The sequence below is a fragment of the Furipterus horrens genome, unplaced genomic scaffold (genome assembly GCF_987537825.1).
Source record: "Furipterus horrens unplaced genomic scaffold, mFurHor1.1.pri manual_scaffold_5, whole genome shotgun sequence".
NCBI lineage: Eukaryota > Metazoa > Chordata > Mammalia > Chiroptera > Furipteridae > Furipterus > Furipterus horrens.
Window position 1 is genome coordinate 157807248 of NW_028327175.1, and position 15551 is coordinate 157822798.

The window sequence follows — 15551 nt, forward strand, 5'->3', positions numbered from 1 at the left end:
ATAAAATTCAAGTATTTTGCACTAGCTTGGGCATCCCTAGCTTTAACTGGAACTGAATTTTAAAGGTTGTTGAGATAGTATTAGTATTTCAGAGAAATATCTTTGGTACTCCCTCCTGCCTTGTTCTGAAGAAGTGAGTTAGCCACACAGCTTGAGAAGGGGATGACTCCATCTATCACCACTCCTATGCCCACTCCCATCAAAGCTACCTCTCTCTCTCTCTCTCTCTCTCTCTCTCTCTCTCTCTCCTCCCCTCGAACCACTGCCATTCCTTGCCTGTAACAGCCAATTTCAACTAACGTGAGAAGAGAGAAGTCCCAGAAGGAGGAATAATTTGGAAATGAATCCTCTGTCTTTTTCTATAATCCTAGGAATATAGAATGTGTAAACTGGACCACATATGCAAGCATCCCATCCCCCGACACAATTCTGTATAGCACTGTGACCAATGACATACAATCCTATATGTCCAATCTAGAAAGTTTCACCTCACCTTATTAGCCACTCCCCAAATATGGACTATTTCTACTAAAATTACCCAGGTACAAAGCCATTTTCACTAACAAGTTATTCTTTTAGACTTGTTTACATTTATAATTTATCTGACAGTTCCTAGAAGCTAAGAATCTTAGCATAAATTGTGTTGAATTTTAATTAAGCATATTAAGTTCTATCTATGAGAATTCAATATAGCACAGAAGTTAGAAATATCTTCTGGAGTCAGAAATGATATTAACATCCTGGATAGTATCACTCACTAAACTTCTGACTTAAGCAAGTTACATAACCTATGTAAGCCTATTTTCTGTGAAAAAAATAACAAAAATACTTATCTTATAGGGACTCTAATAATTAAGTGATAAATTCATATTAAGTGTTTAGCTATCAAAAGTGTTAATTTTTCATTTGTGGGGGACCTACCATTCTACTAATCCATTGATATAAAATTAGTAAGAAACAGCCTTGCTCAAAAGGAGTTTTTAATCTTATTATGAAGACAAGGCACACAACTAAATGACAAGTTTATTGAGTGCTCATTACATAGGGCAAACAAAAAGATGATGGGGTATTATTAAAGAGTCACCACTAATCTTCTACCCTATTTAGATAAATAGTTCCTATAATTTTCACATAGATGCTAATAATTATGAACTTAATAAATTTTCATATGGATGCTAATAATTAGAAATTGAATAATATTGAATTAGAAATGAAGGGACCTGTTTAAGAACATGTAACAGAAAAGCATATGAGAAAGGTTATTCTAAATTTAAACAAAGCATCTAATATTTTCACCATCAAACTAATAAAATTAAGAACAACATAGGAATTACATGTTGAGCATTTAGTTCATTTTTAACTTATCAATAAAACTTAGTCATTTCAACTGCATTGATTTCTTCTTTATAAAAAAATCTGCCTCCAAATAGTCATCTCCATTAACGATAATGAGAGCTAAGATTTACTGAGCACTTAAGTACCAGGTGCTGCTCTAATCATTCTTACATGTATTATTAATTCATTGATTTTAACAACATAATGATATAGGCTCCATTTTTATGCCCACTTTATAGGAGAGAAAACTGAAAGTTAAATAAAATAAGTTTCCTAAGGTCACATGGGTAGTAAAAGTCACAGCTGAGATAGAAACCAGACATTTGGGCTTCAGGACCCTTATCCTTAAGCACTACCCTATGTTGCCCCCCATTAAGCAATTGCATGTCTGATTTGGGTAGCCAATGATCTTTGACATCAAACTTGAATGTCTGATAAATATCTCAAACGTGTTGAAAATTGAGTTTCTTCTCAAAACCAGCTTCACCCACAGTGGTCCCCATCATAATTAATGAAAATGTCATCCACCTAGTTGCCAAGCCAAAACAAAGCAAAACCTCTCAGTGATCTGTGGTAGACACAGAGGTATACTGCCCACTTCTCTTTCCAGGTAGGACTTGCTCAACTGCGGGGAGGAAAGCAGCAGACAGGCCCTCAGTTATCAGTCCTTTCAGTATCTGTTTCAGCTGCAGGGGGCTGCGTCCAACTCCCAGGCCCTGGGCAGGACGACCTGTTTCCAGTAACTGAAAGTTTATGTGCATTAAAGACCTGGCTTTTCTGCCTGACAACGTACACTCAAGAACAACCTCCTCTCCGGAACTCCCTGCTGATTGGTCCAGGCTTTGTGGGTGTGGCTCACCGGTAGATTTCTTCCTCTGCTTAGTCTTGCTGCTCTTCTCTTCCCTTCACACATATTACTTCCTAATAACACCTTGTATCCTGAATTCCATCTGGTGGGTGCTTGTGAAGGACTCAGCCTGCAACTCCTCCCTTTCTCCCACATGCCGCATCCATTCCATCAAACCTAGTCGGCTCTCCTTGCAAAATTCAGTCTTAATGTTTACTGATGCCACCCTGGTCCAAACTAATATGTGAGGTGAAACGAGGCACTGCATGTAAACCTGTGTCATGACAATGGCCTCCTGACTGAAGGAGACTGGAGCACTCAGCTATCTGAAAGTCATTTTTCAGCTTCTCCCTTTGTTCCTCTTTCATCTAAGCTCCACATTCTGTCACTGTAGTAGTATCGGCATGACACTCCTCTGCTTGAAACCTTACGATGAATCTCATTTAACTTGACCTAAAAGCCAAAGTCCTTAAAAGCCTACCAAGCCCTTTTTAACCAAACTTCACTGGGTCTCTGATCTCAGCTTCTACTACTCATCCTCTTGTGCTTCCCACCATCACCCAGCTTTGGTGCTGCCACCTAAATACTGGGGCATGTCTTCAAACCTTTGTTCTAGATCTCCATCTGCTGATTCTCTAACTTTCTTCAAGTTGCTAAAAATATCTCACTTCCTCAATGCAGCATTCTATACTGTTTACTTATCTATAATGTTTATTGTTTTTTTGTTTTTGCCTATATTCCCCTGTTAGAATGCAAGCTTCATGGGGGTAGTGACCTATTATATCCCAAGCACAAAGAACAGTGACAATAAGTATTTGTGTAATGAAATAATTCTACACTTCATAAGTTGATTTATATAAAATAATGTCATCATTACAATCTAATCAACAATCCCCAATTTAAATTTGTTGACTCCCTTGTCAGAAATGTAAAGGAATCAAAGATTTACTGATGGACTATCTTCCTTCTAATTAATTCATTGGAAGATACCGCACAAGAGTAAAGTCTAATTGGATGACTGGATCTTTATCTACTCACGATCTAAACTCCGGCACATGGATCTGAAGACCCAGTTCTGTTTATTTTCATATGGAACATCAAATCACATTTTACCTTTCTCTTGACTTACCTCAAGCTCATCAAGGGCACTTCCCAGGGTTGCTGCCTGAGATTCCACCGGGGCCATCACATTCTGGATGCCTTGTGAAGCATTTGAAATTACATTGAGGGCATTCTGAATTTCTTCACAAACTGTGTCCTTGCCGGCTTTGAGTGAAGCAACATCAGAATGTTCCAGACAAGCTGAACAAATTGAATGTAAGAGGGGGGAGTTCTCCTTCAATGAGGCCCGGGCCCCTGCAATTTCATCCCTCTGATCTGGAGATTTTAAATCCTGAGGATGAAAATAAAAAGAGAGGTAATTTATAATGAGTTACAAAAGAAAGATTTATACAAAGAAGTTCCATTTCTTTTTTTGTCAATATAAATGAAAAGATAATAGACACTAAGAAGTCATCTGTAAGTTAAAACCAAGGTCATCAATTATTTTTACACTCCTTCAGATTCTGTTAAAAGTTCTACAATAGAAAGCTGAGCCAATTAGCAAATAAAGGTCATCATGGTGCAGATGTATAGTACCGAGTAGATCTTACATTTGTCAGTCATAGCCTTACAAGTCAGAAAAATACTCTGGCATTCATGTTATTAAGTGTATTATAAGAGAATCTGAATTATAAGGATACTGATTACCTATTTCCATAGATGCTGATGATTGCATTTAACCTTTTGATTAAAACTAAACCAATTCAGTTAAGATACTAAATTGAACCTCCCACCATTATACAATTTTTCACTCTTTTACTTATTAATAAATTAATCCTATATCTTTCTTTCTTCAACAAATAGCTATTGAGCACTTAGCATATGCTTGCCCTTGTGTAGATACAAAATATACCGCTGTAAACAATTCCATAAGGACCTTGTTCTCCTGAAGCTTATCTTCTCGTTTGAGGGAGAGGGGGCCTTACACAAAATAAACTAGGTAAACAAATTTAAAAGACAATTTCAGGAAATGATAAATGTTATGAACAAAAACACAAAAATAAAATGTCATAGAGAATGATCTTAGAGGAGAAAGCTGCTTTAGCTTGGGTGGTCACAGGAGATGTTTCACTGTGGTGACATCTGCAGTAAACATAAATGAAAAGCACTCTGAATGGTGGGAAGAGAGGGAAGAGAAGCCAATATAAGTGACAGCTATCCAAAACTAAGGATACAATAAAAACCTATGAAAAGCACTACCTTAACTAAGTGATGAAGGTTAACCTCATTAGTGATGTCTCAGGGATATCACACACCCTTTGGTACATTGTGGCAGGAAGAGTACTTTACTTCTCTGGGATTCTCTCTAAAAGTCCACAATGCTAGTCTAATCGCAGACTGTGGGAGCAGGGCATGGGCAAGGCAGGGGAGAGCAACGGGGAAACATTGGGTCAACTGTAAAAGAACAACAATAAAAAAGACAAAGAAAAGAAAAACAATAAACAAAATCAGATAGGGGTACATCCTACATGATAGCTAGGCACTGTTCCTCAAGACCACTAAGGTCATAAAAAGCAAGGAGACTGATTTTTAAACTCTCACAGACCAGAGGAGACTGGGAGACATGACAATCAAATGTAATGTGGAACCCTGAATTGGGTCCTGGAAAATAAATCAGTTATTCATAGATAAAATGGTGAAGTCCAAATAAAGCCTGAATTTGGTTAATAGTAATTATCAATGTTTGTTTGTTCATTGTGGCAAATCAAAGATATTAACAATTAAGGGAACCAGGGGGAAGGTAGGCAACAATCCGTCGGCAGCCGTCCATCTCGAGAGACGATGGTGTAGCTTCTTAAGAGTCTATCTGCACCGCCGAGAATGGCTGTGCAGTCCGACTCGGGAGTGACATGGTATCTGTCTCCTCCCGTGTTGAATCGACATCTTGTGATGACGCTGAAGCTACAGAGCCTGGGCAGGGTAATATGGAGGGTCTGCTGTTGCCCATGCAGCAGACCCCCCCTCTCTTCGCAGCTGAAGGGTCCAAGGGAAAGACGGAGTCAATACAGCTTGGCTTCAGGTGCGCCGCAGGAGTTGCCGGTGTTGACTACAACGTCAAACCGCCTTAGGGACTCCGGCTCCGGATTTTCTGTCGGGGTTTACTCCCTTAGCCTTTCCCCTGAAGAGGTATGCCGCAAGGCAGCGGAGGTTTTTTGGAGTCAGAGTTTTCCTTCTCTGATGTACCCTGACTGGAAGATCGAACCAGCGACACTTAGCTCGCAGGCCGACGCTCAATCCACTGAGCTAAACCAGTAGGCAACAACTCTCTTTATTATACTTGCAACTTTTCTGGAAATCTAAAAATATTATTATGAATGAAACTAATTCAAGGGAACTTAATGACAGCTTATGCACTACACATATACTATCTCATGTAATTCTTATAAAAACTCCTGATAAATATAATTCCCCATTTTAAATATAAGAAAACTGAAGTTTAAAGAGCCTAAGTTCCTAAGCCAAGTGACAGAGCTAGATGGTGGCATTTCTTATATTTTAACCTAAGTCAGTGTGACAGTTAAACCATGATCCCAATAACTACACTATACTCTTTCCTGCACAGGAACGATTTCCCTTATTTGCTATACAAGGACAATAATTTGTATTTGTATACTGACACGGTGCTTCTAGATAGAGCATCTTATTGATCATCACAACAACTTTTGAAGCACTAAGGCTGGTGCTGTTAAGCTCCATTTTAACTACAAAGGCATTTGGTATAAGATTTGGAGGCTGGTAAAAGAACAGAAATCAAAACCTAAGTCCTTCAAATCACATGTTTTTCCCAAGACTGTGCTACCAAGGATAATGTTGCCTCAGGTTAATAAATGACAGTACTGCTGTACTTTTAGTTCCTTGTTTTCTGAAAATAAAGACTGTCAGCTACTATATGCAGGCTTTGAAGGATATCAATTTATTTATAAGATGGAAGAAAGACAGTTATAAGCCCTGGCTGCTGTGGCTCAGTGGATTGAGCGTCGGCCTGCAAGCCAAGTGTCGCTGGTTCGATTCCCAGTCAGGGTACATTACTAGGCTGCACGTCAGGTCCCCAGCTGGGGGTGAGAGTGAGAGGCAACCACACATTGATGTTTCTCTCCCTCTCTTTCTCCTTTCCCCTCTCTCTAAAAAATAAAATATACAAATAAATTATTAATAAATAAATAAATAATAATTTTTTTAAAAGACAGTTATAAGTAGCTGTTGGAGGACTTCCATCCAAGATGGAGACCTAGACAGACATGTTGCCTCTCCCTCCACAACTATGAAGAAATACAACTACCTTAAAACTAGAGACAACTAAAAGTTCCAGAAAATTGAGCTGCATGGAAGTCCAACAAACAAAAATGTAAAGAAGAAATACTCATCCAGACAGGTAGGAGGGGTGGAGCCAGAGAGGAGAGGATGCGGTGTGGCAGCAGCAGCAGCGAGGGCAGTGGCAGACCAGCAGAAAGGGCAGTCACACATTTTAAACAGACAGGAGGGACACCTGGGGAGCACTCCCAGCACCAGGGACAATAAAGCCTCATTGCTTCTGACTGTAAAAACCAGTGTGGGTTTGGGCAGAGGAAGAAACTGCCAGTCTCTCAGCAAATTCCGCTTGTTTAAAGGGCCCCCATGGGCCTAGAACATCCACAGACCCACCCACTCTATGAATGACAGCCAGGGCAACAGCTAGAGAGGTGCCAGTCCAATAGGAGAAGTGGCAGAAGTGTCTGGAAAAGGGGCGAATGCTGACTAAGTCACACTGTTCCCTCTCAGACCCCTCTCCCTACATATAGCACCACAACGTGGTTAAAAAGGTTGCCTGTACTGATGAATACCTAAGGTTCTGCCCCTTATAACATAACAGGTGCAACAGCTCTACCTCAGACATAGAGGCAAATGAACACAGGAGCCTGTCAAGATGAGGAGACAGAGAAGTATGTACCCAAAGAGGGAATGGATCAAGGTTCCAGTGGAATAACTAAATAATGAGGAGATAGCCAACCTAACAGATGTAGAGTTCCAAACACTGGTGATAAAGATGCTCACAGACTTGACAGATATGCTTGGGTATGGCAAATGCAGAAAGGAAGAAGTGAAGGCTATGCTAAATGAAACAAAGGAAAATCCACACAAAACCAATGGTGAAGGGAAGGAAACTGGAGTTCAAATCAATGATTTGGAACATAAGTAAGAAAAAAACAGTCAACCAGTACAGAATGAGGAAACAAGAATTGAAAAAAATGAGGAGAGGCTTAGGAACCTCTGGGATAACTTTAAACCTGCCAACACCCAAATCATAGGGATGCCAGAAGGAGAAGAGGAATAGCAAGAAATTGAAAGCTTATGTGAAAAAATAATGAAGAAAAACTTCCCAAAATTGGCAAAGGAAATAGACATACAAGTTCTGGAAGCACAGAGAGTCCCACACAAGCTAGACCCAAAGAGGACCACACCAAGACACATCATCATTAACATGTCAAAGGTTCAAGATAAAGAGTGAATCTTAAAAGCAACAAGAGAAAGGCAGAGAGTTACCTACAATGAGGTGCCTACAAGACTATGAGCTGAGTTCTCAAAAGAAACTTGGCAGGCAAAAAGGGTATGACAAGAAGTATTCAATGTGATGAAAAGCAAGGACCTAGAATCTAGATTACTCTCTCCAGCAAAGCTATCCTTTAGAATGGAAGGGCAGGTAAAATGCTTCCTAGACAAGGTAAAGCTGAAAGAGTTCATCATCACCAAGCCATTATTATATGAGATATGAAAGGGACTTATTTAAGAAAAAGAAGAACAAAACTATGAACACTAAAATAACAAACTCACAACTATCAACAACAGAATCTAAAAAATAAAAATAAAATCAAACTAAGCAGACAACCAGAGTGAGAACAGAATCATAGGTATGGGGATGATTTGGAGGGTTATCAGCTGGGAGGGGGAAGGAGGAGAAATGGGGGAAAGGTGCAGGGATTAAGAAGCATGATTGGTAAGCATGAAACAGACAGGGGGAAAGTTAAGAAAAATATAGGAAAAGGTGAAGCCAAAGAATTTCTATGCACAACCCATGGACATAAACTAAGGGGGGGGGGATTGCTGGAGGGAACGGGTGTACTGGGCAGAGAGGAACAAAAGGAAAAGAAATTGTGACAACTGTAACAGCATAATCAATAAAATATACTTTTAAAAGAGTGAAAAAAAGAAGAAAAGAAAAGAAGTAGCTGTCAACCCATTATTCACACTAACTACCTAAGAATAGAAACTTTGTAGTTTTCTTAGTTTGCTATGATTTTCCCCTTGTATTTCTAGTCTGAGTTCCAATTTCCTGTTTGTCATTAATTAGCACTGTGAGCTGGCTAAGTCTTCTACACTTTTTGTTTTTCCAACTATAAAAGTGGGGATAATGATATTTTGCCAACATAAAATTAAATAGCACATCAGGAAATGAATATATGTGGGAAAGGGTAGAGACTTGTAGAAAAACTACAGACTTATTTTATTCCTTAAATTTATCAAAATTGTTGTACTGTCTGTGTCCTGTGATGGTCTTATGATTTTAATATTCTCCATAATTTTATAGCACTACCTACATTTACCTCAGTGTAACTTAGAGGATAAATAAATTAATTAATGTTTTGAAAGGATGCACAACTCCTCAGAGGCAAATGATAAAAACTACAAATATTCAGAAAGAGCTGAAGAAAATTTACTGCATTAGTATAATCAAAACTAACTACATAATTCCTTTTGAAGTGACATACACATAATATATACTTCTTTTACCTAGAACAGCAGCTCAACATTTAGGTAGTTTCTGAAGGAAACTGTGAACATATGTTATTAAGAAGGCTAAAGTTAAAAATATTATTTCTTTCACTCTGATAGTGGCTATGTATATCTAATGGTAAATTGTGGTAACATTAATATTGTATGGATTTGGGAACTCAAAAAATCAAATGCATTTTTGAGCTTTGTTATCTCTACCCAAGGCAATTACAGAATGTTTAATGAGCACTGATACCAAATAGTAAGCTGATAAACCCTGTGATCAAGGACAGGTTTAGTGAACACAACAAAAATTATGTATTGTGGCAGCTGGTGGGGGAAAGAAAGGCAGGTTACAGAGCTTTTAGGTGAGGTAAATAAAGAAGGCAAGATCATTTCTCTTAAAGGACATCCCAAAGGATAAATTTAATGTAATAAATAGCCACATAAACAAAAGGGGAACTAATGAATGCCAGTCTTCTAAACAAAATGTTGTGGTCGTTTTTATTTTATTTTGTTTTAACCGATGATACACCATGGGCTCAAAGATTCATATGTTGTCTCTTTACCCTAAAATTTTAAACCAGGTCACAATAGAAATTAAATGGTAGTGTTGATGAGGGATTTCTTTGGATGGAGAAGTACAAAGAATTCAGCTCTTCAGGGATTGATTCTTATTTAATATCTTTTTAAATGCTCCAGAACTAAAAGCTCACATGAGAATTCCAAGTTAAGGAGACATTAAATGCTTCTAGCTGATAAAGACATACACAGATGGGATTGGAAAAAAATATATATGAAGACCTTACGAGTCTGTGCAAGCGGTTAGAAAAATAACATGAGTTTTAATTCTGGCAAGAGAACAAAATATATTTAGAGATTTTAAAGATCAAAAAATATATAAATGGAGGGCTCTAAGCTACCAGTTAGTTAATTCAGCCGCTTATTCAATGAATATTGTTTGTACATCAGTTTGCTAGATATTAGGAATGCAAGGATAAAGAGCTTATAGATCAGAAGGGGAAACAAATTTATGTGGGCATTAAAATAGAGTAATTCATAGCACAGAGGAAAGTCCCTGAGCTTGAGGAGATTAAAGAAAATTTATCAAAGGAGGTGAATTTTAAACTGTAAGTAGGAGTTTTCCCTGTAAATAAAGCAAAACAAAACAAGCAAAGAAAACAGCAGGATTAAAGACCTGAGGCATGAGAGCGAGGAGCACACAGGCCACTGCAGGTGGCACCACAGCAGTACAGGCATACCCTGGAGATACTGCGATTCAGTTCCAGACCCAAGCAATAAAGTGAATATCACAATAAATGGTTTCCCAGAGCACATAAAAGTATGCTTACAGTACTGTAGTTTGTTAAGTGTGCAATAGCTTTATATCTAATAAAACAATGTTCATACCTTAATTAAAAAACACTTTATTGCTAAAAAAAAAAAAGAATACTAACCACCATCTGAGCCTTTGGTGAGTGATCATCTTTTAGCTGGTGGAGGGTCTTGCCTTGATTTTGATGGCTACAACTAAGTTTATGTAATATTCTAAATCCTTTGTTGTCATTTCAACAATCTTCACAGCATCTTCACCAGGTGGTGTAGATTCTGTCTCAAGATATCTCTTTCTTTGCTCATCCATAAGAAGTAACTAACTCTTCATCCCTTGAAGTTTTAACATGAGATTGCTGCAATTTAGTCACATCTTCAGGCTCCACTTTTAATTCTAGGTCTCTTATTATTCCTACCACATCTGCAGTTACTTCCTCCCCTGAAGTCGTGAATCCCTCAAAGTTATCCATGAAAGCTTAAGTCAACTTCTGTTCTTGCCCTGGCTGGTGTAGCTCAGTGAATTGAATGCTGGCCTGCAAACTAAAAGGTCACTCGTTCAATTCCCAGTCAGGAAACATGCCTGGGTTGCAGGCTGGATACCCAGTTGGGGATGTGTGAGAGGAAACCTACTGATGTATCTATCACACATTGATGTTTCTCTCCCTCTCTTTCTCCCTCCCTTCTCTATAAGTAAATAAATAAAATAAATCAGCTTCTGCTCTGGATATTTTAACCACTTCCCATGAGTAACAAATATTTTTAACAGCATCTAGAATGATGAATCCTTTCCAGAAGTTTTCCAGTTTACTTTGTTCAGATCCATCAGAGGAATTACTATCTATGGCAGTTATAGCCTTCCAAAATATATTTCTTAAGTAATAAAACTTGAAAGTCAATCCATGGACTGTAGAATAAACTCTGTGTCACCAGGCATGAGAAGATTAAATCTTGTTGTATATCTCTATCAGAGCTCTTGGGTAACCCGGTCTGTTATGAATAAGCAATAATATTTTGAATTTTTTTTTCTAATCAATAGATCTCAACAGTGAGCTGAAAATTTTCAGGAGACCATACTGTAAGCATGTGCTGTCATCCAAAACTTGTTGTTCCATTTATAAAGCATGAGCACAGCAGATTTAGCATAATTTTTTAGGGTCCTCAGATTTTGAATTGGTAAATGAGCACTGGCTTCAACTTAAACCACCAGCTACATTGGCCCCTAAAGAGAGTCAGCCTGCCCTTTGAAGCTTTGAAGCCAGACATTGCCTTCTCCTCTCTAGCAGTAAAAATCCTACATAGTATCTTCTTCCAATATAAGGCTGTTTTGTCTATATTGATAATCTGTTGTCAGTGTAGCTACCTTCTTTAATTACCTTACCTAGATCCTCTGGGTAACTTGCTGTAGTTTCTACATCAGCACTTGCTGCTTCACCTTGCACTTTTTTATGGAGATGGTTTCTCTCCTTAAACTTCATGAACCAACCTCTACTAGCTTCAAACTTTTCTTCTGCAGCTTCTTTACCTCTTTCAGCCTTCAAAGAGTTTACAAGAGCTAGGGCCTTGCTCTGGATTAGGCTTTGGCTTAAGGGAATGTTGTGGCTGGTGTGATCTTCTATCCAGACCATTAAGACTTTCTCCATATCAGCTCTTTCACTTTCTTATCATTCATGTGTTCACTGGAGTAGCACTTTCAATTTTCTTCAGGAATTTTTCCTTCACATTCACAATTTAGCTGTTTCGTGCAACAGGCTTAGCTCTTGGTGTAATCTCAGCTTTTGACACACCTTTCTCACTAAGTTTAATCATTTCTAACTTTTGATGTAAAGTGAGAGATGTGCAACTCCTTCTGTCACTTGAACACTTAGAGACCTAATTTCAATGTTGTTTTGTCTCAGGGAATAGGGAAGTCCAAGGAGAGGGAGCAAGACTGAGCACAGCCCATCAGTGGAGCAGTTAGAACATATATATATATTAAGTTTTTCAGCATGTATGGGTGTTATTTGTGGTGCTCCTAAACAATTACAATAGTAAAATAAAAGGTCACTGACCACAGATCATGATAGAAAACACAGAAATGATGAAAAAGTTTGAAATATCATGAGAAATATCAAAAAGTGACAGACACAAAGTAAGAAAATGCTTTTGGAAAATGGTACTGATAGGCTTGCTTACAGCAGGGTTGCTACAAACCTTCAATATGTGAAAATGCGTTATCTGTAAAGCAGAGAAGTGACTTACACTAAGACAAGGTATACCTGCACAGGAGACCTAAGTAGTAATGGTAATGATCCAGCTAGAAAGGTAAGCTGGAGATGCCTCACATGCCCTGCTAAAGAACTGTGAGAGCAATAAGCTTAGATGTGTATTTTCAAAGATCACTCCATCAATGATCTTTGAGTAGACTAAAGAGAATGAAATTATAGTCAGGGAGACTAGGGAATAATCCATGCAACAGACAAAGGGTGCCTGAATGCTGAAAACTATTCCCAGGCTGTAGAAGAATAAATCCAGGAATATTTCAGAGGTGCAAATAGTAAGACTAATAGTTAGATTTGAGGGGAGGGTATTTAGAAGCATCTAGAAAATTGTTTTAGCAATTGTATACATAGTGATGCATTCACCAAAATTGGGAATGCAGAGTGAATAATGTGTTTGGAAGAGAAAGGTGAAGTACATCTTGTCATCTGCCAAATGTAAAATGCCAGCATAGTTTTCAAATGAAAATAGACTATATATGGATATAGAATTCAGAGAGTCTGGGCTAGAAGTAGAAATCTGTGATTCACCAACCCATTGTTGTGGGGCAAAGCCATGTGTGCAAAAGTTACAGAGCCTTTACCCAGGATGAATGTCACAATAAGGAGAAGAACTTGGAATCAGCATAAATTGTTTCTTGAGGGTGTAAACTTGATAATTTTAAGTGCTAACCTAAAAAGTCAAATTTTATTGTAAATCACCAAGAAGTATATAAAAAAATACTAAATTCTCAAAAAAACAAACAAGCAAGCCAAAAGTACATGCACACCTGGAGTTTAAGACCTAAATTACTGTGATAATTATGCTCACCATACTTTAAGAAAAAAGAATTGAGGGTTTTTTTTAAAGTAATTTGGAAAGCCAAAACAACTTCTATATCAGACAGTTAAAAATATGGGGTCTGTTCACCTTGAAAAGGGGAAATGTATGTTGGAGGACACATGATAAAAAATCAGGAATGAATTTGACAAGTTGTTAATGGGCTTCTTTACTAAATCTAGAAACAGCAGAGTGAGAAATTATCTTTTTGGCCTTGAGTAAAATAAATTAAAAATATATTTCTTCCTATTGCTATCTACCTCACTTCATTATAATTCCCTTAAATGCAAGCACTATAGTTTAGTTATACTGTATCCCAATATCTAGTATTATATGGAACATATTAAAAGCTGGATAATTTTTTAAAGACTTTATTTTTGTTTATTTTTAGAGAGAGGGGAAAGGAGAAAGAAAGAGAGGGAAAGAAACTTCCATGTGAGAAACATTGATTGGTTGCCTCCCACACACACTTCAATTGGGGACCAAACCAAAGCCGAGGCAGGTGCCCCAACTGGGAATTGAACTGGCAACCCCTCACTTTGCAGAATGATGCCCAACCAACTGAGACACAGCAGTCAGAACCCAAAGCTTAATAATTTTTTTAAAAAACAAATAGACAAATGAATAAGAAGTCAGAGGAAATTAAGATCAGAGAAAGTAAGAAATTTGGATAAGATTTCTCCAGGAAATCAAATTTGTGGAAAACATATGTATCTAGAGAGTTTGGACAGAGTTGTGCCTGACAATGCCACAGAAAGCTAAAGAGTAAAATTAAAGCATACCTATCTATATTAAATGTTAGTGAAGCCATTAATACAACTACTTTGAAAAACTGTTTGATAGTAACTACTGACACTGAACTGATATACACTACATGAGGTCTTCCACTCATGGGAGAATATACACATATGTGGAAATGTGTCCATATGTATATTAAAAACATATGCTAAAGTGTTCGTAGAAGCACTCTTCATAATAACCCTAAATTGCAAACAACTCAAAGTAATAAGAGCTAACAAAATGAAGCTACAGGCAATAACATGAAATAAAGAATGAAAAACACAAGAGACAAAAGAGAATCTATTGTTTCATCTTTATAAAGTTCAGACTCAAGCAAAACTAATCTATGGTTTTAAAAATTAAAATAGTGGTTACTCTTTAGGGGTGATTAGAGAAAGGAAGGAGCATAGGGGATATTTTGGATTCTTGTAATTTTTCTGTTTCTTGCTCTGGGTGCTGGTTACATTCAACTGTATGCTTACAAGCTGTGCATTTTTCTGAATGTATCTTGTAGTTCAATAAAAACTAAGTTTATATAAAAGCAAGCAAAAATCTTATTAAAGCCAAGCAAATATTCACAGCTCACAGTTTCTCCTTGTAAAAAACAATGGTATCAATGAGTTATGGACCTTCCCCGTTGTCATATTCCCCGGGATATTAAGGGAGGAATGAGAAAACTGAACAAGCAGTCCATGTGCAAGTACCTTCTATCCACTTTGAAGGCTTTATTTAAAAAGGGGAATAAAAACATCTAAATATTTGTAAAATAGATATAAGAAAAGAAAGCTCCCCCAGCCTGGCCATCAGAAAGGGCAAAGCTAAAGGATTTTCACAGAAACTGATCCCATGTACGCTTAAAGGAACCCTCCTTTCAGAGAATCAGAGAAAGCATCCTTACTAAGCCGCATCCCTGCCCCAGTGGGACAGTTCAGCAGATGCTCTGTTCAACAAAGGAGAACAACATGCAAATTATGAAGTTTCTCTTCCAGGTGTTTAACTGATGTTTCTAGAGCTGACAAAACCACTCTGGTAGGGGAAGGAAGGCGGCTGGTAAAGAGCAGTGTTGTTTTCTTAAGACTAAGAATATGTGCAGCAGAAAAGCTCATGGATACTTTGCTATTTGGATTCTATCTTTGGTTGGCTTCTAACCTCTGTCTTCTCTCTGCCAAGATGTTCCCTGCTAACTGCTTCTTTGCTAACTTGGCAGCTTCATGTTTTATCAAAAAAGCAAAACAGTGCACCTGCTAATTTAATTGTTTTTTTCCAACATAAATTAGGAAGTAGAATACTTAGCCTTAACTGAGCCAGGGGATGTAAGATGGTGAAACAAGAG

The 15551-nt window shown here is 37.8% G+C and overlaps 1 protein-coding gene across 1 annotated transcript in view; it reads right to left on the minus strand.

The window, feature by feature from the left end:
- The window catches only part of CTNNA3 (catenin alpha 3), a 1620658-nt gene that overhangs the window by 1234018 nt on the left and 371089 nt on the right, over nucleotides 1–15551 (minus strand). The window contains exon 6 of the mRNA XM_090278091.1: nucleotides 3312–3575. Coding sequence (XP_090134217.1) covers nucleotides 3312–3575 — 264 coding nt within the window. The remainder of the gene's footprint in view (nucleotides 1–3311; nucleotides 3576–15551) is intronic.